This window comes from Ctenocephalides felis, unplaced genomic scaffold (genome assembly GCF_003426905.1).
Source record: "Ctenocephalides felis isolate EL2017-DRISC unplaced genomic scaffold, ASM342690v1 CF-g0.4_SCAFFOLD_00845, whole genome shotgun sequence".
Taxonomy (NCBI): domain Eukaryota; kingdom Metazoa; phylum Arthropoda; class Insecta; order Siphonaptera; family Pulicidae; genus Ctenocephalides; species Ctenocephalides felis.
The window spans coordinates 82,177,591-82,200,641 of record NW_020536999.1 but is presented as its reverse complement, the minus strand read 5'-3'; the positions used below and the strand labels follow the sequence as shown (position 1 = coordinate 82,200,641).

General features: G+C 30.3%; 3 protein-coding genes across 4 annotated transcripts in view; 2 read left to right on the top strand and 1 right to left on the bottom strand.

Moving 5' to 3' along the window:
• LOC113363882 (tudor domain-containing protein 5-like) overlaps positions 1 to 23,051 on the bottom strand; it is a gene marked incomplete at its 3' end in the record, with an annotated part of 206,868 nt that overhangs the window by 66,421 nt on the left and 117,396 nt on the right.
• Positions 603 to 14,112, top strand: LOC113391053. The gene is made up of 7 exons (XM_026627029.1): positions 603 to 637; positions 688 to 888; positions 1,070 to 1,954; positions 2,285 to 2,482; positions 2,524 to 2,867; positions 4,060 to 4,308; positions 12,536 to 14,112. The coding sequence occupies exons 1-7, from the start codon at positions 603 to 605 to the stop codon at positions 13,693 to 13,695; spliced, it is 3,072 nt and encodes a 1,023-aa protein (XP_026482814.1). The 3' UTR covers positions 13,696 to 14,112.
• On the top strand, positions 18,241 to 22,489 carry LOC113363880 (zinc finger protein 37-like). 2 transcript variants are annotated; one of them, XM_026606364.1, is made up of 4 exons: positions 18,241 to 18,353; positions 18,419 to 18,667; positions 18,743 to 19,810; positions 20,850 to 22,489. In XM_026606364.1, exons 1-4 carry the CDS (start codon positions 18,329 to 18,331, stop codon positions 21,953 to 21,955), a joined length of 2,448 nt encoding a protein of 815 aa, XP_026462149.1. In that variant the 5' UTR covers positions 18,241 to 18,328; the 3' UTR covers positions 21,956 to 22,489. The 2 variants fall into 2 exon arrangements, with proteins under 2 accessions (XP_026462149.1, XP_026462148.1); XM_026606363.1 differs by having other exon boundaries at positions 18,419 to 19,810.

Below are 23,051 nucleotides of genomic sequence, written 5' to 3'. Positions count from 1 at the left end.
GTGTTGTCAAAATGTGTATGAAAAAAGCGCTTATTTCGTAAACAGTTTTTCTCTATTGGGATTTAAAGTGTTAATTTTTTAAGTAAATTGATGATAAATAATTTGCTATAAAAATGCCCCTAATGTCGAACGAAGCAGGTAAAGATTAAACATTAATATTACATAAAAATTTTGTATGTAATAATCCGAATATTTTTAATTTCAGAAATTCAAAGGGAACATTTTTAGGTTAATTCAAAAATATTCTAATATATTTTCAAAAGAAAAATCAAATACAACTCCTCGTAGAGAACTTGATAGGAGGAAAAGATTTGATGCTGATAGTACATGACAAATAAGATTAATACTAATAGTACAGAAATAAATACAAATCAGTACCTACAGTTTAAAATTTTGAGATTAAAGATACCCCATCAATTTCAATCTTTATCCAAACCAGGAGATATCAATACCTTTCCTAGTCAATCACCATCTAAAATTTTAGCACATAAAGACACAAATATAATAGATGAACTTCCTGAAGACTTAAAATTCAATGGAAGTCCAACTGAGATTTTAACTCGCAGATGTAGTGCAAAAACTAATAGTTTTGTTTAACAAAAATGAATTTGCCAACAATAGTGAAGGTTCCAAACAGGTAAAAAAAAATAATGATCCAGATTCTAAGGCAAATACATCACTTTCAAGGCGTGCAAGCTTTTATTCTGGTTATATTTCAACCATTGCTAATGAGTTGATTGGAAATGATTTATCGACTCAAGATAGAGAAGCTGGTATGACCAGAATTTCTACTAGGCGAAAAAGTTTGAGTGAAGCTTTGCCTAAAGCTGATGACATAATTTTAAATAGGGATATACATGACTATAATTCTATAAAAAAAAAGATCTAGTAATAAGATCAAAAGTAAAACTGAGAATTGTAGTAAAAGTAGCTTTGAAACTGAAACATCAGATGAAAATAATCAAGAACGAGAACTTCAGAAATAAGTGTTTATAATGTTGATAGTACAAAAAAAGATTCTAAAAAATTGAACCGATCTTGAGTAATATAAATAAGACTGTACCTAAAGTTCAAGTGAAAGTTCAAATAAACGCCAATTGTTTAACAAGGAAGGTTCCAGTAAGAGTTCCAAACAGTCAGAAGCCTCCAACAAGAATAGTTTAATTACATGTAAGTCTCCAATTATAATATTGACTAAAGAACCAAAAATTGTACCTGAAAATAGTCCAGCAAGCCAAGCCAGCAATATAAATAAGACAATACCTAAAGCTTTAAGTGAAAGTTCAAATAAACGCCAATCGTTTAACAAGGAAGGTTCCAGTAAGAGTTCTAAAGAGTCAAAAGCCTCCAATAATGATATAATAACCACATGTAAGTCTCCAATTGTGATATTGACTAAAGAACCAAAAATTGTACCTGAAAATAGTCTAACAAACAATAACATTGAAGCAGCAACTAAGAATGCATTAGAAGCCAAAATAAATCTTCATCAGATGAAAAAAGATTGTGATAAAATTGAACCGATCTTGAGTAATATAAATAAGTCAGTACCTAAAGCTTTAAATGTAAATGCAAATAAGCATGAAATGTTTAACAAGGAAGGTGGTCTAAGTAAGAGTTCCAAACAGTCAAAATCCTCCAATAATGATAGTTTAACAACATGCAAGTCTCCAATTGTAATATTGACTAAAGAACCAAAAATGGAAGATCAACATCGATCTTCCATTGAACCATCATCAATGGTTAAAAATATTCTTGCTATTACAAAGAAACGAGTATTTGAAACTGACCACAACAATTGTGAATCTGAGTTTAAAAGAATTAAATCCAAGAAGTATAAATCACCTAAGGATTCTTGTAAACCAAATTTAACTAAAAACGTAAAAGAAAAACTTATGTCAATAAAGATTACTCAAGATTCTGATAGTGATTCCGATAAGCCTGTTTTAAAAAGGTTGGAACTCAAAAACAAATCTAATAAGAGATTAAATGAACTTTTAAAAGGGTACAGAAAGTATAAAAAATGACTGTTTACAAAACTCATCCACAACCTGAACATTGTTTGAAAGAGTACAGTGAAGGATTTCGTAAATCAAAACGTATAAAAGAACTTTTGAACATTAATAATGAAAAGGAAAGCCAAAGAAACCTGTTAAAAATAGACGACAGAAAAATCTAAGACTATCAAAAAATACAAATCTAGAAAAACTGTTACGAAAAGATCGGAAACATCTTCTATTACCCAACGTTATAACCTTAAAAAATTATCCATTATCTTAGATAGGAATATGATTGATATCGAGATGAGCACACAACGTAAAATCATGGAAAGTAAAATGTACTTAACCCAAAAACTAATGACAATTTCTGATACTGATGATTTTGATACTAGTTTTGAGACTGGTCTCAGGATTGAAACGGATTCTGAAGATGAAGAAATTTTGAACAGTATTTTATTATCAGGTCGTAAGAGAAACAGAAAGTTTTAGTGTCCGATGATGATAATGATATAATTATCAAAAGAAGCAAAAATGTTAATGTACATAAAAGTATCGATTTTACACCTGATGAAAATGGTACAAAGCTGGCTGTTGAACTTGATTCCAATGATATGATGACTAGTGATAAAGTTGTCAAACAAAATGTTAATGTTGATCTTATAGTTAATGGTGTACCTGAACAAGATGATAATATATTGAGCTGTGATAATGATCATGTAGTCATTCCAAACGACTCACCAAATGCAGGTGAAACATTTGACAATGATTTTACTGATTCAGAACCTGAAATAGTCGATGAAGTAAATTTAAATAGCCCAGGTGAAGTGGATGGAATACAAATTATTTCCAAAGAAATATTACCAAAAGGTAAATATAGTAGTAAATAGTTGTAGTTGCAAACATAGAAGAGACTGTGACGTCACATGTCTGAGCGAACATTGCCGACGACAATCGCGGACTCTCCCGATTGATTAAGTGTCATATGCCATGTGCTTCGTGCCCAACATATGCCTTATAATATATAAACCGATTTTAACAGGTGGATTCGATTTTATGTACATTTATCTCACCTTTCATAATATTATTAATATCATTTTTTACAAAATCATCAGCCATCACAATTGCCATTATATTATTAAAATTAAACATGTGACATATGACATTTAATCAATCGGGAGAGTACGCGATTGCCGTCGGCAATGTTCGCTCAGTTAAGGTTTATGGCTCGTACTCGAATACTCTCCATCAAGTACCCATGGAACTATTATGACATTAAGCAAACAAGAGTGTAACCATGGTAACTATTATGACATTCAAACAAACGGGATTATTCGACGGTTCTCGGCAACGTTCGTTCACCCGGTGACGTCGCAATCGCCTTTCATGTTTTCACACTTAAACAGGCGAACATATGAGGACTATGAGTCCATGTATTATAAGGTCTATGAAACATAAACAACTTAATCAATAAGCATTGAGATTTAGCTATCTAGATAAAATGTTCAACTGTTTATTTCGAAAATAAATTCGAAATGTTCGGTTCGCTTTCACTACAAACTGATGTCTTTCAAACATACTCATAATATCTGGAATTGTATAAATTAAATTTATTTATTTAACTCATTTTATCTCATCGAATTCGGATTCTAAAAATGTATTTTAAGTGTGTAAGTTAACCGTAATCAGTAGCTTCGTACGAAACACAGAACCAACTTAGGGGGCGTCCATTAATCACGTGAGGTTTCTAGTATCGACAAAAAATTACCAAAACCACGTGGGAGAAGGAGGAGTATAGTAAGACATCACGTGTATTTATTCTTTACCTGATTTTTTAAAAAAAATCAAATTTTACAATTTCTTCCCGTAACTAAAGTACATCTGATGTTTGATGGAGAAAGGAGGGGGGGGGGTAATTTTGAATATCACCATGTATCACCAGAGGGGAAGTCGGATTCCAAATATCCTTAAAAAATCGATCACGTGATCAATGGACGCTCCCTAATAGATTATATGTTAGATGATGATAGTAATGAACCGAATCCAAATAATTCTTTTACAGAACCCATGTCTAGTAACTTTCTAGATACCAGCATGGAAATTGTAAACTCATTCACTCAAGACATCGAAGAAGACAACATTTCTGAAAATCTGGTACTTCAAATTGAAACAGATTCCGAAAACGAACAGTGTTCAACCAGTAGACCTAGAAGGCCATCATCTCTTCTTGGAAATTTTATGACCATGATTGATACAGATTCAGATAGAAGTCTTCCAATAGCAGGAAGTGATTTAGAAGATGGGCCTGTTGGTAAGTTGTTAAAAGCCAGAGAAATAGATAATATTTACACACTATAGGCGGGGCAGGTATAAATACTCGCCAGAGAAAACTATTATGTTTAGCTTTGCATAAAGACAACTTGCCATTTCGTTGAACATATTTTTTAAACATGTTAATGAGCAAATTGTACAATAAAGTTTGGTCAAAATAAAACGATTCCCTGAAAATAAACTAATTTATTTTAATGTAATTTGTTTCCCAGTCGAACAATAAGAGAATATATTAACTTCCCGAAGGAGTTTATTTTCATCCAGAAATCCGATTCGCAAATTTTTGTTTTCTCGACGTTTCAAGCCATTCTGAATCGAATGAGACCAAATTTGGAAAAAGTATGTGTGGGTGTATGGGAACATATTTTTTGCCCTAAATCGACGTTTTCTCAAAAACGACTGGACCGATTTTAAAAATTTAAAAGTTACTCGATGTATCTGGATGAGGATTTTGAAAATTCAAAAACCCTTTGAAATATATTGGTTGGATTCGTGCTGATAAGTTTTTGGTAAAGATCGGCAGGCCGTTTCCTTGTAATAAAGTGATAAAAAAAATTTTGGACGATTTTTATGATTTTTTTTCTTACGGTAGGTTTTTCTTGTAATAACGTGTGAAAAAAATTTTTTTCGACGATTTTTATTATTATTTTTTTGACGATAGATACCATAGTCTTCTAGATCATACTCAAATATTACGGCCCTACGACAACTCGTTTAATTTTAAAAAATCGTCAGAGTTTGCAAAAATTAGTTTCGTTTTTTGGCGTTTGTGAAAATCGAACTTTCATCAACGTTTGCTTAAAAACGTCTGAACCGTTTTCAAAAATTTAAAAGCCAATCGATGTATTTCGATGTGGATTATCTTTTCTCAGTTTCGTGCGACGATCGGCTGAGCCGTTTCTTTGCAAATAGCAAAAACGTGGAAAAACGTTTCGTCCACGTGTTAGCTCTCAATTCTGAATCGATTTTAAAAAATCAATTTTATTTTCGAAAGATATTGATTGGGAATAATACTGATTAGTTAGGTAAAAATGATACCTGATTAGTTTTTGGCAAAGGCAGGTCCAGCCGTTACGGAGATAAAGAGCAAAGAGTGCAGAAAATAGAAATCGAGTTTTTGAGAGAACGGAGCATCCGATTTGAATGATCTAAAAAAAAACATTCAGTTTGAAATGATTGGGAGAAGTGGTGATTAGTTTTTGGCAAAGGCAGGTCCAGCCATTTCAAAGATACAGAACTAAACGTACAAAAAATTGCAGATTTTGAGAGAACTAAGCATCCGATTTGAATGAATTAAAAAACTCCAGTTTATATAATTCTTATAAACATTAGGAAATGTTATTGTATTTATAATAATCTATTTGAAAATATTTAATATTCCTCCAATATTTCGTTATGGCACAGGAAGTTCCAGCAATTTGCCCTAAGGCACATATTCATTTAGATTTACTAATGTAAATATATTATAATGCCCGCTATGGAAATTAAATTATTGGAAGAAAATTAAAAATGTTTTAAGTGCTTATATTTTGTTGATCAATTTTAATATAAATCTGCGAAATGAATACAAATATACTTAATTTGTAATTATTACTTAAAGGTAAACAAATATATAACAAAAAAGTTTAAATTAAGATAGGGTAAGGTTTATATTAGGCTTGCAATGAATAGTATATTCGGCATTTGGAATTTTTGAAACAAAATTCTAAATCATTTTTTTATCAAGTAGAAATATTTTTATGTATTGTTAAATAATTTAGTAAAGTAAACCAAAACGCGACATGCATAAGTTTAAAAAAATAATGTATATGCAATTTTGGACTTATTGCGCTATTTAAAATATATAATTCCCTCTGCCAACATATACTGTTGACTGTAACTTATATTATTTTAATTTCTGGCACATCTCAGCTGCTTTTTGGCAATAATATTATATTCTAATATTATCTAGGCTAATAATTTTAGCTGAATTCAAATTTCAAGTGAATTGACATTTTTAAATGTTCTCAATGTCAAACAATAATTAGTGTTTTTTTTTCATTTTTGACATTTATTTATACAATATTACTATAGTTTTATTGTTCATTAAATCTCAAAAATTTTCTTTGACAAACCCTAAAAAGAATCAAAATCCGAATAACCGTTTAGGGGAAGTATCAAATCATACACCTGTACAGAAGAATTTTATATATAAGATATAAATGTATTTCATATTATTTCTTTCATAAACATTTAATATTCTCTCTTATAAACATAATATTATTTCTTATATATCAGGAAGGCCAATCATAATAAAATAAATAAAAACTGATCAAAAATATTGTTCATATTTTTTGTGATAAAAAGCCCTTAATATCTCTTTATTTAGAAATGTTAAGATTGAATATAATGAATGACTTTATTGAATATAGATACAAAACGTGCGTGTAATGGTTGAATCATTCTTAACATAAACATATAACAATAACGTGTCCTTTGAATATTGAGAAAAGACTCCTTCACGTGTTTGTTTATAATCTCAGAAGTCAAAAAAGATAAAATTTTATATATACAAAATATAATAACGAATTTCTTTATATCATATTATGTAAACTATAGACTTGCAAATACAGATCCATCGCAAGCTCATTATCGCATAACAGATAAAACACAATATTTTTGCTAAGCGGCGGCAGCTCCTTTGATTTTAACTATTCGGTATTCGGCCGAATATCAAAAAAGGTGCCGAATATGCCGAATACCAAATAGTAACTGAATCTTCGGTACAACTATATGATTCATTATCTTGGAGCCTTAATTTTCACTCTCCTACCAGAAGCAGTCTCAATTTTGTAACAGCCAATTTAGAAATTGAATTACTTTTCATCCCGCATGATGACTAATCAATTGCATATTTCACGTCTTATGCTTGCGCTGCTTGTGTGTGTAGAGACTACTTCTTTTTATAAAAGTCTTATTACATGCTTCACATTTATAGAGTGATTCTCCTGTATGTGACTGCATATGTTGCTTTAAATTACTCGATGTTTGGAATGCTTTATTACATATTCCACAATTAAATGGGCGCTCTCCAGAATGAACGAGCATGTGCGTTTTTAAAGTACCTAATTCTGCAAATGATTTATTGCATATCGAGCACTCAAAAGGGCGTTCTCCAGTGTGAGTTTGCGAATGACGTTTTAAACCAGATGATGAAAGAAATGCTTTATTACATTTTTCGCATTTATATGGACCATCTCCGGAATGAATAAGCATATGTGTTTTCAAACTGCTTAATTGTGTGAATTTTTTATTGCATATTTGACATTCATAAGGGCGTTCCCCAGTATGTGTTCGCATGTGTGCATTCATAGGACTTGATGTACTGAATGCTTTATTACATATTTCACATTTAAATGGGCATTCTCCTGTATGAATGCGTGAATGCATTCTGAGATTACTTGATGATATGAATACCTTATCACATATTTTACATTTGTATGGACGTTCTCCTGTATGAGTACGCGTATGCTGTTCCATATTACTCGATGATACATATACCTTATCGCATAAACCACATCTGTGAAGCCGTTTTCCAGTATGAGCATGCGTTTTATCGGATTCATTGAAGCTTGAGGGTTTTTCTAAAGAATCACACAAGTGCAGATCTAATAAATACTTTGTATTAAATGCTTTACTGCATATTGAGCATTCGAAAGGTGTTTCGTCCTCATCATCCAATTCCTGTTTGATTTCTTCATCAATCGTTACTTCAGAATTCATGAATCTTTCTAAACACGTTTCGTCGTCTTCAGAACTAGATTCAGACTTAACAATACCATCAAATTCATCCTCATTTTCTCGTTTAAGGTCTTCTATAGAAAAATCTAGTGGTTCATTTTCAATATTAGGATCATTGATAGAAACACTCACTACACCAGACATTTTTAGTGCTTTTAATCACAAAATATTTATAATCTCTAATCTATTGTAACGAATAATCTTAAATATGATAAAAATATTATTATATTGTCTAGGATGATAATGATTTAACTATTTTACATTGATTCTTGGAAATGTTATTTTTCTTTATCTTTTTGACATTTGAGTTGACAGTTGAAGCTAAAGCATAGAGTATGTTTTTCGAAGAGACTAGACCAGACGCTTATCATCTATTGAAATTCAAAACAAATCTCTATGTAGCCAACTGTCAACACGAAACGTCTTTGTGTAAATTTAAAAACAAATGTGTTTATTATTAACTTTTCCTATGGCAAGTTATAGTTATCGCAAAAAAATCGAAAATGAAAATGTTCATATATCTTTATGTTTCAAAGGTTTCTGAATATTTTGGTATACTTTAGAAAACAATTGATGTATGTGTGTGTTTGTGCGAATACAAATTTTCGTCGACAATTCCTGAAACACGGATGAACCGATTTGAATAATTTAAAAAACATTCGATTTGTATTGATAAGGAGGCGTGCTGATTAGTTTTTGGCATAGGCAGGTCTAGCCGTTTCAAAGATATGGAGCAAAAAGGACCAAAAATGGTAATTCAGTTTTTGAGAGAACGAAGCGTCCGAGTTTAATAATTCAAAAAGCATTTTATTTGTATCCACTAAAAGAAGAACTTTATGCACTTTTGCATTCAATAAAAAACAGTGAAAAAAATGCCATCTGGCGGTCAAAAATGTTCAATAGACATATGCACTTTAAATTATCATATATTTTATAGAGATTTTAATAATGTGTACCCATACCAAGATTTTTAATTTTGAAGTTCATTTATATGGTTCACACAAATGTCTTCGACATTTTTGTCAGTATGGAATAGCTGATTTGTATGATTAAAAAAACATTCGGTTCGTACTCGATCGCAAGGCGTTTTTGCCAAGGGCACGTTTCAAAGGTATAGAGCCATTTCGGAGGAATGGAGCGCAAAGGGTGTAAAAATGGTCATGCAGTTTTTGAGAGAACGGATTATCCGATTAGATTAATTTAAAAATCCATTTGCTTGTGTACACTGTGTGCAAAAAATGTTTTTACAAAAAAATGTAACTTTGAAAATTTTCAAAATAAAATTAGAATTTTCAAAAAAATTTGAAGTATCAAAAATTCAAATTTTCGAAATTTTTTCATCATTTTCAAAAAGATTCTAAATTTTGAAAAAATTTAAAAAAATAACGAAATTTTGAAAAATTTAAAAAATAACGAAATTTTAAAAAATTTGAGAATATTTTGAGATTTAAAGGAAAATCGAATATTTTCAAAAATTTCCAAATTAGAAAATAAGTTTAAAAAAATAATTGTTTTCTTCCAAAAATTCCTAAAAAAAATCGAACTCTTGAAAAATTTTCAAAATTATCAAAAAAGTCAAATAAAAGAATATGAACAAATTTCTTGTAAGCGACGCTCAATTGAATAAGTATTTATAATAAATATTCTATTTGAAATTATTCAAAACAATTGTTGGCTATTTTCTTTCCTCAAATTACCGTACGGGAAGTTCCAGCAATTTGCCTTAAGGCACGATGCCATACACCACTAGTTTATTCTAGATCGATTATTAATATCTCGAAGGCGAAGTTAATATTTTTGCCAAAAAATCCGAACAATATTACGTAAAAAATTGCGAATTCTATTTCATATATATTACATATCAAAATTTTCCAAAACTGGATATCTAAAAAAATTTTTTTTGATAAATATTTAAAGGATATGGGCGTGTAAATGATGGGTGTGGGCATTTAAATGATTTTGAATGCCATTTTATAGGTATTTTTTAAAAAATTCGCAAGCATAAGGCTCGTCGTTATCGAGCGTCTCGACAAATTCTGTATATATAGAAATATTTATTAAAAACCAAAATTTATTTATATCTTGTATATAAGTATACTCATTTAGTCATAATAAAAAATCCAACGCTCCGAATAAAAACAATAATTATTATTATTGATTATTTTCATTCGCCGTATAAGCTTATGACTAATATATTTCAATGTATGAAAAACTTAAGATAATAATATTTTCCATACATTAAAAGTATATTGGGCCGATTCTGTATGGAAACACGCCCATACCCTTTTTATCATTTTCAAAGATTTTTGCTAGGTTTTTTATGATTAGATTAATTTTAAAATTAAACCAATTTTTGAAAATAATGATTTTTAAATATATTTTGAAACTTTTGAAATGTTTTATTGATTTTTATGGATACCTCAAAAATGTACACAAATATGATTAATTCGATTAATTCATAATGTTTACTAAAAGGTAAAAAATGTACCAAAAAATATTGATTTAAAATAGTATTATACAAAATTATTAATATATTTTATACCAGAAGAAGCCTCTATTTTGTAACAGCCATTTTAGGAATCGAATCAATAACTTCCCGTAGGGTAAGTTATACTATCATAGCAAAAAAATCGAAAATAATTTTTTTCCATATCTCAACGTTTTAAGGTCTTCTGAACATTTTGGCATACCTTAGAAAAAATGGATGTATGTGTGTGTGTGGTACAAATTTTTGCCGGCGAATATCAGATACACGGGTTAATCAATTTGAATAATTCAAAAAACATGCGATTCGTATCGATAAGGATGTGTGCAGATTAGTTTTTGACAAAAGCAGGTCATGCCGATTCGAAGATATGGGTCAAAAAGTAACAAAAATGGTAATTGATTTTGTCTTTTGATTTTGTGTCGCCGCAATTTTATGAGAGAACGGAGGGTCTGATTTGTATGATTCAAGAAACATTCTATTTGTATTGAGAAAATGAACAACTGAAGAATTTTGGAAAGGCTGGTCTAACGGTTTCGGAGATCCAACAAAAAAGTGAAAAATATGCTATTTGGTGGCCAAAAATGATCATCAGACATATGCACTTCAAATTCACATTTTTTATAGATATTATAGATATAGATTAGATAGATTAGATAGATTTTATAGATATTATAGATTATATATTTTATAGATATTGATAATAAAAACAAATTTTGTGTACATTTATATGGGTTCCGTACCAAATTCCGCGCGCTTCTATATTTCGTTTCTTTGTAGCTAACGTATCGCGATTGCTCTGAAAAAAAGTTCAAAGATTTCAAAATATTTCAAAGTATTAAAAAAAACTAAAATTTTAAAAAGGTCTATTTTTTTCTAAAATTTCAAAAATCTCAAGAATCTATTTTTTCAGAGTTCCAAAAAATTGAATATTTTTTAAAAATTGTAATTTTTGGTAAAGGAGGTTACAGCAATTTGCCTTAAGGCACTTTTGCCATGCACCCATAGACCTTGTACTACATGAACTGCTACTCGAGCGCAAAATAAGTGCACAAACATAGAAGGGACTATGACGTCACTTGCTGAGCGAACGTTGCCGACAATCGAGGACTTCCCCGATTGACCCGTTTCAGTATGACCCGTTTCAATGTGACCCGTTATTTCATACTTTAATGAAATAATTAAACCACGCTTCGTAGGCCATAATAATTGGAAATGTTTGTTAAGGCCATAAACTTCATCATAATACGAAAGTTTAATAGTTACGAAGAAATGACCTGATTGATGTTTAGATTTTGATGCCGATCCCCATCTGATATCTTTCAAACGGCTTTAAAATTTTCAAAATCGGTCAAGGATGTTTGGCGAAACCGTGGAGGAAAACTTTTGAATTTATGGGGCGTTCATTAATCACGTGATCCATTTTTTTAGAGATTCTTGGACCCTCACTCTCCCTTGGTGATACATCGTGATATTTAAAATTACTTTCCTGCCCTCACCAAATATCACGTATGCATCACATGTATTTTTAGCTACGTAAAATTTTTCGAATTTACGAAAAAATCGTAAATTTTTTTTTTTTTTTTGAAAATTCAGGTGAAAAATAAATACACATGTTATCTTACTAGACCCCTCCCTCCCCCCACGTGATTTTTTGTTAAAAAGCCTCACGTGATTAATGGACGCCCACTTATTTGCGATACTCTCGCAAAACTAATCAAAGTGAATACTTATTGAATGACTCAAACCATTTTGGGAAAACTTCCACGAAAATAAACACTCTCATTTTTTCTAATTTCGGAGTCAAACGATTTAGAATGACTTAAAATTTTAAGATTAGAATTAAAAGATATAAAATTATAAAGTCGGATTTTCTGATGCAAACTAGAACTTCCCTTTTGTGAAGTTAAAAATAAAAATTCACAGTAATTTTCTGTTTCAGGAAGTTGTTCGATGAATTTAAATAGCTGCCCTTTGGATATGAGACCAGCAAAAGAATCGGATTCTCACAATCATCTGGAAACTATAAATCTAAATGACAATGTTCAAATTGATTTTTGTGCCAACGATTCATTAATTGAGGAGGCGCAAATAAATTTGGTCAATAATGAAATGTTTAATATTGATCCCAAATATGCATCGATGATCAAACCTTGTTCGGTTGTATTGGAAGATTGTTTGGAACCTGTACACATCGAACCTGAGATTGATATAAATATAGAAACCACAGTACATGCATGTATTCCCTGTAATGAAACTTATACGACCTTAAAAGATTTAAGAAAACATGTATATACAACGCACGTAAGTGACACAACCAATAAATGTTTCATTTGTGACGTCGAAATTACCAACAAGAACAAAATGACCACTCACATATTGACTCACATGCTTACGGTTATTTATATTTGTGAAATTTGTAACGCAGTGACAGAAACTCAGGAAAGTTACGATAAACACATGCTTACCCAACACAACAGCTTTGTGTGTGATGTATGTGGTAAACCTTGTTCATCCAAAAATACTTTGACCAAACACAAAATAGTACATCAGCCAGATAGATACAAATGCAAGGTATGCAGCAAAATATTTGGTAGCGCCCGTAAACTCAGGCGACACATGCTGATTCATGGGGAAAGGAAATTTTTCTGTGAAATTTGTGACGCTACATTTTGTAGAAGAGAAGTTTTAAATGATCACGTGAAGATGCACAGCACAGAACGTGCCTACAAATGTGACTTTTGTTCTAAGACTTTTACCACAAAAAGTAGCCTGTATGCACACATAAGAATCCATGATAAAACAAAACAAAAGAAGTGTGAATACTGTTCGAAAACATTCACTACAAGACAAGCTCTCCTAAGGCATTTGTACAAGCATGAAAATGTCCAACTTCATCAATGTAATGTGTGTAAGAATGTTTATGAAACTTTAAGTGAATTGAAAGCTCACGAGCAGAAGCACAACGGAGATTTGGAAACATTCCAGTGTCGAATATGTGGAGAAGTTTTTACATCGAAGGTGAAATTGAGTCATCATAGGGAAGGTTGCAGGGATAAAAATGATTCTAACGAGGAAGTGGGAAGTCACTGGTTGATGTAACATTGATTTTTAGACACATTTGGTTCCATTCATTGTTATAACGAATTGTTAATGATAATTTTTACTGTGCGTCGTTAATTTTGGGCTCACGTATCTTTCCTATTTTTTTTTAAAGAAATTGCTAAACTTACGCAACTAAGAATTTTCTTTTAAACAACTACAATTGCTATTTGCTAATGAGGGACAGAAATTAGCTGGAAAATAAATATCTAAACATTCTAATATCAAAATGAGTATTAAAATATATCAGGTAGTGTTTACGAGAAAATACTAAATACTAAATAAAAAAAAGTTATGCAGCAAATGTTAGACCAAATTGTTGCAGGAAGAGCTGACATGCGACAACATTTACCATGAATTTGTTTAATTTATTACTTATAGTTTATATATAGCAATAATTTGTTTTGCTTAACTTTAAGGGGGTTGTTCTTTTTTTTTCTTTAAAAAAATGCAAGGTATTTGTTTTTGTTTTCCTCGAAATGTATTTATCATAGACATGCGGTTTTTCTTAAACAAAAATTACAAAATCATAGAATATTACGAAATTTTCTTTTTCTTTTTTTTCGCTGTCATTTTTTAACCAGGGGGCGACAAAGTCGGTCTTGCAAAATCGATCTCTTTTGCGGTGCCACAGATAAATCCGTTGCGCATCGCCTGGAACAAAAAAAAAGAAACTACGTTGAAGAAGAAGTTTGAATCCAGTCCCCCTACCAAAATGAAAGAAAAAAAGCAGAAAGGAAAAAATGGCAAAAAGTGTTGAAAAAGGCCTTTTTTGGGGAGCGAGAAGCTTCACAAATTTTTTTTGCGTAATGTTATCAAGTTGTTTGAGGTAGGGGGACTAGGTATTGCAGTGGTGAACAAATTAAAAAAAATGCAAGTCGATCCGATTTGTAGTTTTTTTTTTTAATTTGTGGCACCGCATTGATAAAAGTCAATTTGAGAAAACGTATTTAAAGTTTCTAATATAATGTACTAAATACACTATGGTGTTCAAAGATGCTGACACATTAAAAAGGTCATGTGCACGAGGTATTATAATGAAAAAGAGAGCAGCTGGCATACAATAGCTCCGGAGCGATGAAAAAAACGGTTTCAGAGGATCATACATATAGAGATATATATATATATATCTATAACTTCGTCAAAAAAATAGATATTGAGATGATTTTTTTTTTAAATAATTCCAATGTTTTTAGCTTTCATAATATCAAAAAATCTCAAAAACGAAAAAAAACAAGTAAAAACCGAACAACCCCCTTAATACGGGGTTTCTATAAAAATAATAAAATTTTAAATGTTTACTTTGCAAAACATTAGTAACCCTGGAACCCAGTCTTCGATTTTCACATATTTTTTTCTGAAACACTCGTTGCCTATGCATATGCCTCGTTTTAATTTGCACGTATTACTTTCTTTTAAAGTAAATAAAGAATTACTTCTAGTCCTCTTAAGTCAAAAATGATATAAATATAGAAAACATATTGGAAGGTGTTACAGGATTATACAATTTTGACAACCAAGTGTGGGAAATATTTATGTGACAAAAGTGTGATACATTTGCAAAATTAAATTAGCGGCGGTAGTAGTGATAAAAAATCGGAACAGTCATGAAAATATTACATTATAGTTAGTATAATCGCTAAAGTATATATATATTTGTTATTATGGTATTTTTTTAAAAAAAATCTTTTTTTTTATCAAAAGACATGTATTTAGTATTTCATTTACATTTCAGGGATATTTACATAACAAATTTTTACACTTATATGCTTTATAATCAGTTAATATTTGAAGTAGATCAATTTTAGTGTTGATAATAGAATTGTTTTAAAATAATCACTCAAAATAAAATATACATTAACTATATAATATGTAAATTCTGTACATTGTAAATGAAATTATTTAATAAAATTACTAAATATCCAAAATAGATTCTATATTTGCAGGAAATTTTAATTCAATTATTATGTAACATAAAAAACACCTACACGCTTTTTTATTCAACCTAGTTACGTAGCTAAAATAGCCGTGCCGTATTAGTGTGCAACGTAACAGCCGTTACGTTCCTGCCCGCGAAATAGATACTTCTGTGTCTCCCAGGTTACGTACCTGCTACGTGCGGACGTGGGGGCGCCACATAATATTCATGGGTTTATTACGTTTTGTGGTTTACTGGGTATATATGTGTTAATACTTATAGTTCATAAATGTGTTTGATTGCCCCTTTTTTGAAAGATTAAAAAATCTTAAAGGTAATTGTTTTCTTTCAGTATCACTTTTTATAATTTTCAAAATGTTTTCAATAAATTTAATATCTGCAGGTTATAATGCCTTTAAGTACTAAATGCAATTAAGCTTTAAATTTGGTGTTTTAAGTGCTTTTAATAAAATTTATTAACTTCGGGTTGGGTAAGTTATAAAAATTGTAAACAATTTAAAATGATTATTTATATGTTTCAAAGCCTTCTGCACATTTTGGCATTCCTTGGATGTATGTATGTTTGTGTGTATGTATGTGCAAATACGAATCAACCGATTTCATTAATTCAAAACACATTCGATTCCTATTGATAAGGCGACGTGCTGATTAATATTAGGCAGGTCTAGCCGTTAAGTTTTTGAGATAACAGACCATCGGATTTGAATTATTAAAAAACATTCAATTCGTAATGACGGGGAGAATAGTGTTGATTAGGTTTTAGCAAAGGCAGGTTCAGCCGTTTTGGAGATAAGGAGCTTAATGTGAAGACAATAGTAGATTTTAAGAGAACGAAACATGCAAAAATAATTTGGATTTTAATTTTAACTCTAGCTAAAATTCTGAAGCTCACTTGATATAAATAAAAGATTAAATTTTAGCGCTTTGGAGTATTAATAATTTAATCCAAGTTTTCCCACGGAGTTAATAAGCGTTTATCAGATTTGCGCGATGACCAGCCGAATTGTTTTTTTTTTTATAATTAGCGGAAAAGTATTAAAAAAATTCTCCATGTTTTAGCCGTTTTTTCGTAATTATAGTAAAAAAATATTTTACTGACGATTTTAATTAAACTTTGTATGAAAATAATTTTCGTAGTCTAAAATAACACTAAAATATTATAGGCTTACGATAGGTGGTTGAATTATAAAAATTGATCAAGGTTTGTAATTGCGTTGCGCGCTTCAGCGGATCTAATCAGAATCTATGTGAGCATATGCAAAAAGGTGCATTCACACATATTCGCCTTCGTTTGTGTTCGTGTTCGTTCTTCTTTGTATATTCTTGTTCATCATGTTCGTTCGTGTTCGTTCGTTAGGTGTGGACGCATCTTAATGCGTTCATGCGTTCTGTCTTTTGTAGGTAACTGATTACTTTTGATGCCCCAATAAAATACCTACATTTTTAGAACACGAAATAAATGAAATAAATCGATCATGTATATGTATCATTGCTTTCTCACATAAATATAAAAACCGTAAAGCATATCACCCAAACTTCACTTCTAGGGCCAGGCTGAAAAGACAATTTTCGAAAAAAGGTTTTCGGCAATCACTGGCAATGGTCAGAGGGGTCAGATGTTTGTATTTTTTTGCCAATTTTAACAATCTGATTACAATACAATTTATAAGTTGAAAGTTATGGTATTGAAAATCAAAATCAAGAAGAAAGAAAAATAGAACAAAAGAAAAATTAAAGAAAAGAAATAGAATAAATAATAATTAAAATAATAGTATTAATAATGAAAACAATATAATCAATAACAAATAATAATTAAAAGTAACTTGTTTGAAAATTTTCCTGTGCAAAACAGAAAAATTATCTTGTGGACGGTAGATTACTGGGCCATTTCTTTTCAGGCGTTTTAATTTTTTGGCTTTTACTTGTATTAACAAGTCTAACGGTTTCGGAGATCTAGTAAAAAAGTAAAAAAAAATGACATCTTGCGGTCAAAAATGATCATTAGACATATGCACATCAAATTATCAGATATTTTATACAGATTTTAACAATAAGTATAAATTTTGTTTATATTTCTATGAGTTCCGTACCAATGTTTAACCGTTAGACGGCGGCGCTTCGATATTTTGTCTCTATGCAGTTAAAGCAGTACGATTGCTTTGAAGAGAAGTTCAGAATTTCCAAAATATTTCAAAAAAATTTTTCTTCAAAAAGTTTTTTTTTTAAAAAGTGAATTTCTGTCAAAATTTATAGTTTGTCAAAAATCTATTTTTTCAGAGTAATTTTTTTTCAAAAATGTTAATTTTTTTAAAAAAAATAATTTTTGGTATGGGAAGTCCAGCAATTTGCCTTAAGGCACGATGCCATGCCACTAGTTCTATTTTGTTATTGAAAAGTTTCTTTCTATATATGTAAAAACAACCTTCACATACTTGCGATTTGGGATAAACAATTAGAAATTTAAAAATAATGCTCACTGAAATGTTGCTATTTGAATCTGGCGCCACATTCGCCACACTGGTAACACTTTTTCGCCTTTCAAAAATATTTTCCTCCCCTGAAACGAATTTTGTTTTGACTGTCAACTGAACAAGATGCGCCAAATGCGCTAATTTTATAAACTTGTTTATATGTTAGTTTTAATGGTTTTAATCGTTTTGAATGAAGTGTAATAACTAATAATTTGCTAAAAACATGTCGCTCAAGTCGAAGGAAGCAGGTAAATTCTTGCACAATAATATTATTAATCTATGTTATGTATAATCCGAATCTACTTGATTTTAGGAATTCCAACTGAAAAATACAAATTAATTGAAAAATATTCCAATATACTTTCAAATAGAAATTTAAACTTGAGTCCTCCAAAGATTAGAACTCGCAGAAAAGTCTATAGGAGAAATATATTGGATCCTGATATTTCGAAAGAAAATGAGATCAATACCACAGAAACAAATGTGCAATCGGTACCTACAGTTAACATTTTGGAATTGAATTTATCACCTACCAAAACTCAATCTTCATCCAAACCTGAAGGTATCAATTCTAATACTGGAATTTTAACTCATAGAGATACAAATATAATAGAAACATTTTCTGTGGACTTAAAAGTTAAAGAAAGTGCGGCTAAGATTATAACACGCAGATGTAGTGCAAGAAATAAAAATGCTTCTACTAAAAATGAATCTAACAAAGTTACCAGCCAGAGTGCCAAAAAGGTAGGAAAATCTAATGATAAATTGTGTGTAGATTCTAATGGAAATGAATTACCTAAACTTACCGAAGCTTTATTTGAACCTGACTTAATTGAAAATAAAAATATATCACTGAAGGTTAAACAAAACGCAATTTCCAGTAAGACTTCCAACCCCATATGTGTTATCAAACTTGATAAAAATGAGATTTTGTCTGCACTTAACAATTTGAGTAAAACCACAAATAAAAATGAACATAGTCCAACTTTCAATGTTGGGATTGTAGAATGTAGTAAACAAGTTACTAGTAAAAGTTCAAAGAATTCAAAAGCATCTAATAATGATAATTTAACTAAATATAAGACTCCAAATGTAATGTCGACTGAAGAAACAAATATTGTACCTGAAACTGAAACTAGTCAAGCGGTCAATAAACTTGAAGCAGCAACTAAGAATGCATCAGAGGGTAATATAAATTTCAATCGGATAAGTCAAACATGCAACAGAAACATTCATCTAAATATCGATTCTGATAAAGTGGAATGTGATATCAAAGGGATTAGAAAAGATGCTTTGAATATAAATAATAAAATAGTAGATGTACACAATCCTGAGATAACTGCGAAAAACAGACAACCTGTAAAGTCCAAGCCAAACTCCATAAAGCCTGAACGGAAGAGTTTTTTATCAAGCACTAAATCAAACACATCTATTACCAAACGATATAAACTTAAGAAGCTATCCGTGGCATTAGACAGAAATATTGTAGATACTGTGATGAATAAACAACATAAAATCATCAAAAGCAAAAATAACTCGAGCATAAAACTAACAACAATCAGTAATACCGATAATCTGCAAGCAAATCTTGAAAAAAATGTTGATTCTGCAGACTCAGGACCTGCAATAGTCGATGAAGTAAATATAAACAGTCTGGTCGAAGTGAACATGACACGATTGAAGTGGAACAAAACATCAACTAAAGGTAAATACAGTAATCATTAATCGAATATTTGATAGTAATAAGTCAACTCTTAACTAGCTTTAAGTGGCATTTTGACCTAAGGCAAGTTGTATGCACTTCACAAATACGTTTACGTAAACAACATAAACAATAAGAATTGAGATTCCACTACTTAGGTAAAATGTTCTTTTTTTATTAACTTTCCATAGGGTAAGTTATAGTAACCGGAAAAAAATCGAAAATGCAAATATTTATATATTTTTACGTTTCAAAGGTTTCTGAACATTTTGGCATACCCTAGAAAAAATGGATGTTTGTGTGTGTGTGTGTGTGCGTGCGGATACAAATTTTCGTCGACGATTTCGGGTACAGCGATCAACCGATTTAAATAATTCAATAAACATTTTACTTGTATTGACAATATGAAGAACTGATTAAATTTTTGGGAAGGCAGGTTATGCGGTTTTGTAGATCTAGTAAAAAAAAGTAAAATAAATGCCATTTGGCGGTCAAAAATGATCACTATTCATATGCACATCAAAGTGTCAGATATTTTATGGAGACTTTCTCAATGTTTATCAAATTTGTTTGCATTTCTATGAGTTTCGTAACATTGCTTGTCCGCTAGACAGCGACGCGGCGCTTACGCGTTTCGATATTTTGTATCTATGCATTTAAAGCAGTGCGATTGCTTTGAACAAAAGTTCAAAATTTCCAAAATATTTAAAATTAAAAAGAAAAAAATAATCCAGAAGTTTTTTTCACAAAAACTTTTTTTCATAAATTTAAAATTTCTCAAAAATCTAATTTTTTCAAAGTTTAAAAAAAAAATTTAATCTTTTTTAAAAAAAATAATTTTTGGTACGGAAAGTTCCAGCAATTTGACTTAATGCATTATGCCATACACAAATTTTTGTAAACGGTTCAGCCGGATTTTGAGAAAAAAATAGATTTATAATGACATCATAAAAACATAAAAAACAAATCAAATTTTCTAGCCAAAACAAACTTCTTAAGAAAGTAAAATATGAAGATTTACACAAATATTCTGTTTTTGTAGGTGGATCTGTGAGTCCAACAAAAAAACCAAATGCTCAAAATTCAATGAAAAATGTGAGTCCTAATCACAATGATCAAATTCAAATGGAGGAACAAATAAATTTGGTTAGTAATAAAATATTTAATATCGATCCCAAATATGCAACGATGATCAAACCATGTTCGGTTGTATTGGAAGATTGTGTGGAACCTGTGCACATCGAGCCTGAGATTGATATAAATATAGAAACCACAGTACATGCATGTATTCCCTGTAATGAAACTTATACGACCTTAAAAGATTTAAGAAAACATGTATATACAACGCACGTAAGTGACACAACCAATAAATGTTTCATTTGTGACGTCGAAATTACCAACAAGAACAAAATGACCACTCACATATTGACTCACATGCTTACGGTTATTTATATTTGTGAAACTTGTAACGCAGTGACAGAAACTCAGGAAAGTTACGATGAACACATGCTTACCCAACACAACAGCTTTGTGTGTGATGTATGTGGTAAACCTTGTTCATCCAAAAATACTTTGACCAAACACAAAATAGTACATCAGCCAGATAGATACAAATGCAAGGTATGCAGCAAAATATTTGGTAACGCCCGTAAACTCTGGCGACACATGCTGATTCATGGGGAAAAGAAATTTTTCTGTGAAATTTGTGACGCTACATTTTGTAGAAGAGAAGTTTTAAATGATCACGTGAAGATGCACAGCACAGAACGTGCCTACAAATGTGACTTTTGTTCTAAGACTTTTACCACAAAAAGTACTCAGTATGCACATATAAGAATCCATGATGAAACAAAACAAAAGAAGTGTGAATACTGTTCGAAAACATTCACTACAAGACAAGCTCTCTTAAGGCATTTGTACAAGCATGAAAATGTCCAACTTCATCAATGTAATGTGTGTAAGAATGTTTATGAAACTTTAAGTGAAATGAAAGCTCACGAGCAGAAGCACAATGGAGATTTGGATACATTCCAGTGTCGAATATGTGGAGAAGTTTTTATATCGAAGGTGAAATTAAGTCATCATAGAGAAGGTTGCAGGGATAAAAATTATTCTAGCGGGGAAGTGGGAAGTCACTGGTTGATTTAAGATTGATATTAAGATACATTTGGTTTTATTCATTATTATAAGAGAATTGCTAAAAATAATTTTTACTGTGAGTCGTTAGTTTTGGGCTCACGTCTTTCATATATTTTTCTTTTTTTAAATTGTTAACCTTATGCAATTAAGAATTTTCTATTGAACAATCACGATTGCTATTTGCTAATGATGGACAGAAGTTAACTGGCAAATAAATATTTAAATATTCTAGTATCAAGAAAGATATTAAAATGTACCAGGGGGGTGTTTACAAGAAAATTTATGCTATATCAAGAGAAAACTATTCAGCAAACATTAGATCGAATTGTTGTAAGAAGAGCTGACATGCGACAACATTCACCTTGAATTCATACAGTCATTAATTTTAATTTTGTTTTTCATAAATTAATTATAGTCTATATATAATATTAATTTAATTTGCTCAAGTTGAATACGGGTTTTCTGTGTACATAATAAAATTTTAAATGTTTACTTTGTTCAATTTTTAGATTTTAAAAATTTTACATGGTCTTTTTGCATCCCTGGAACCCAATCTTCGATTTTAACATATATTTTTTTCTGGAACACTATGCATCCTTTTAATTTTCACCTATTTTTTTTTTTTTTTTAATGTAAATTAAGAAATACTTCTAGTCATCTTAAGTCAAAAATGATATAAATATAGAAAACATGTTAGGGAAAATATGGGAAATATTTATGTGATAAAAGTGTGATACATTTACAAAAGAAAGTCAGTAGTGATAGTGCTGATAAAAATCGTAAAAGTCTTGAAAATATATTATTATAGTTATTAATTGTATAATCGCTAAATATATATTAGCTGTTGTATTTAATATTTCATTTATACTTATTATATGTATGCTTCGTAATTAATTATTATTTGAAGAAAATCACTTTTAGAGTTGAAATTAAAATTGTTTTGAAATAATGTTATAATAAATTTATTGAAAACATTTTAAAAATTATAAAAAAGAATACTAATAGAAAACATCCCTCAAGAATTTTTAGTCCTTCATAAGGAGGCAATCAAACACTTTAAGTACTGAATGCAATATAGTTTTAATTTTGGGTGTTTCAGGCGTTT

Excerpts from the sequence above, each read along its gene's own strand:
- LOC113391053 (XM_026627029.1), top strand. The coding sequence starts at position 603 with ATGAATTTGCCAACAATAGTGAAGGTTCCAAACAG. Across the intron at positions 889-1,069 it reads TCTATAAAAAAAAAGATCTA|TTCAAGTGAAAGTTCAAATA; the intron begins GTAATAAGATCA and ends CTGTACCTAAAG. Across the intron at positions 1,955-2,284 it reads GATAAGCCTGTTTTAAAAAG|GAATATGATTGATATCGAGA; the intron begins GTTGGAACTCAA and ends TATCTTAGATAG.
- LOC113363880 (XM_026606363.1), top strand. The coding sequence starts at position 18,329 with ATGTCGCTCAAGTCGAAGGAAGCAG. Across the intron at positions 18,354-18,418 it reads GCTCAAGTCGAAGGAAGCAG|GAATTCCAACTGAAAAATAC; the intron begins GTAAATTCTTGC and ends ACTTGATTTTAG. Across the intron at positions 19,811-20,849 it reads GAACAAAACATCAACTAAAG|GTGGATCTGTGAGTCCAACA; the intron begins GTAAATACAGTA and ends CTGTTTTTGTAG.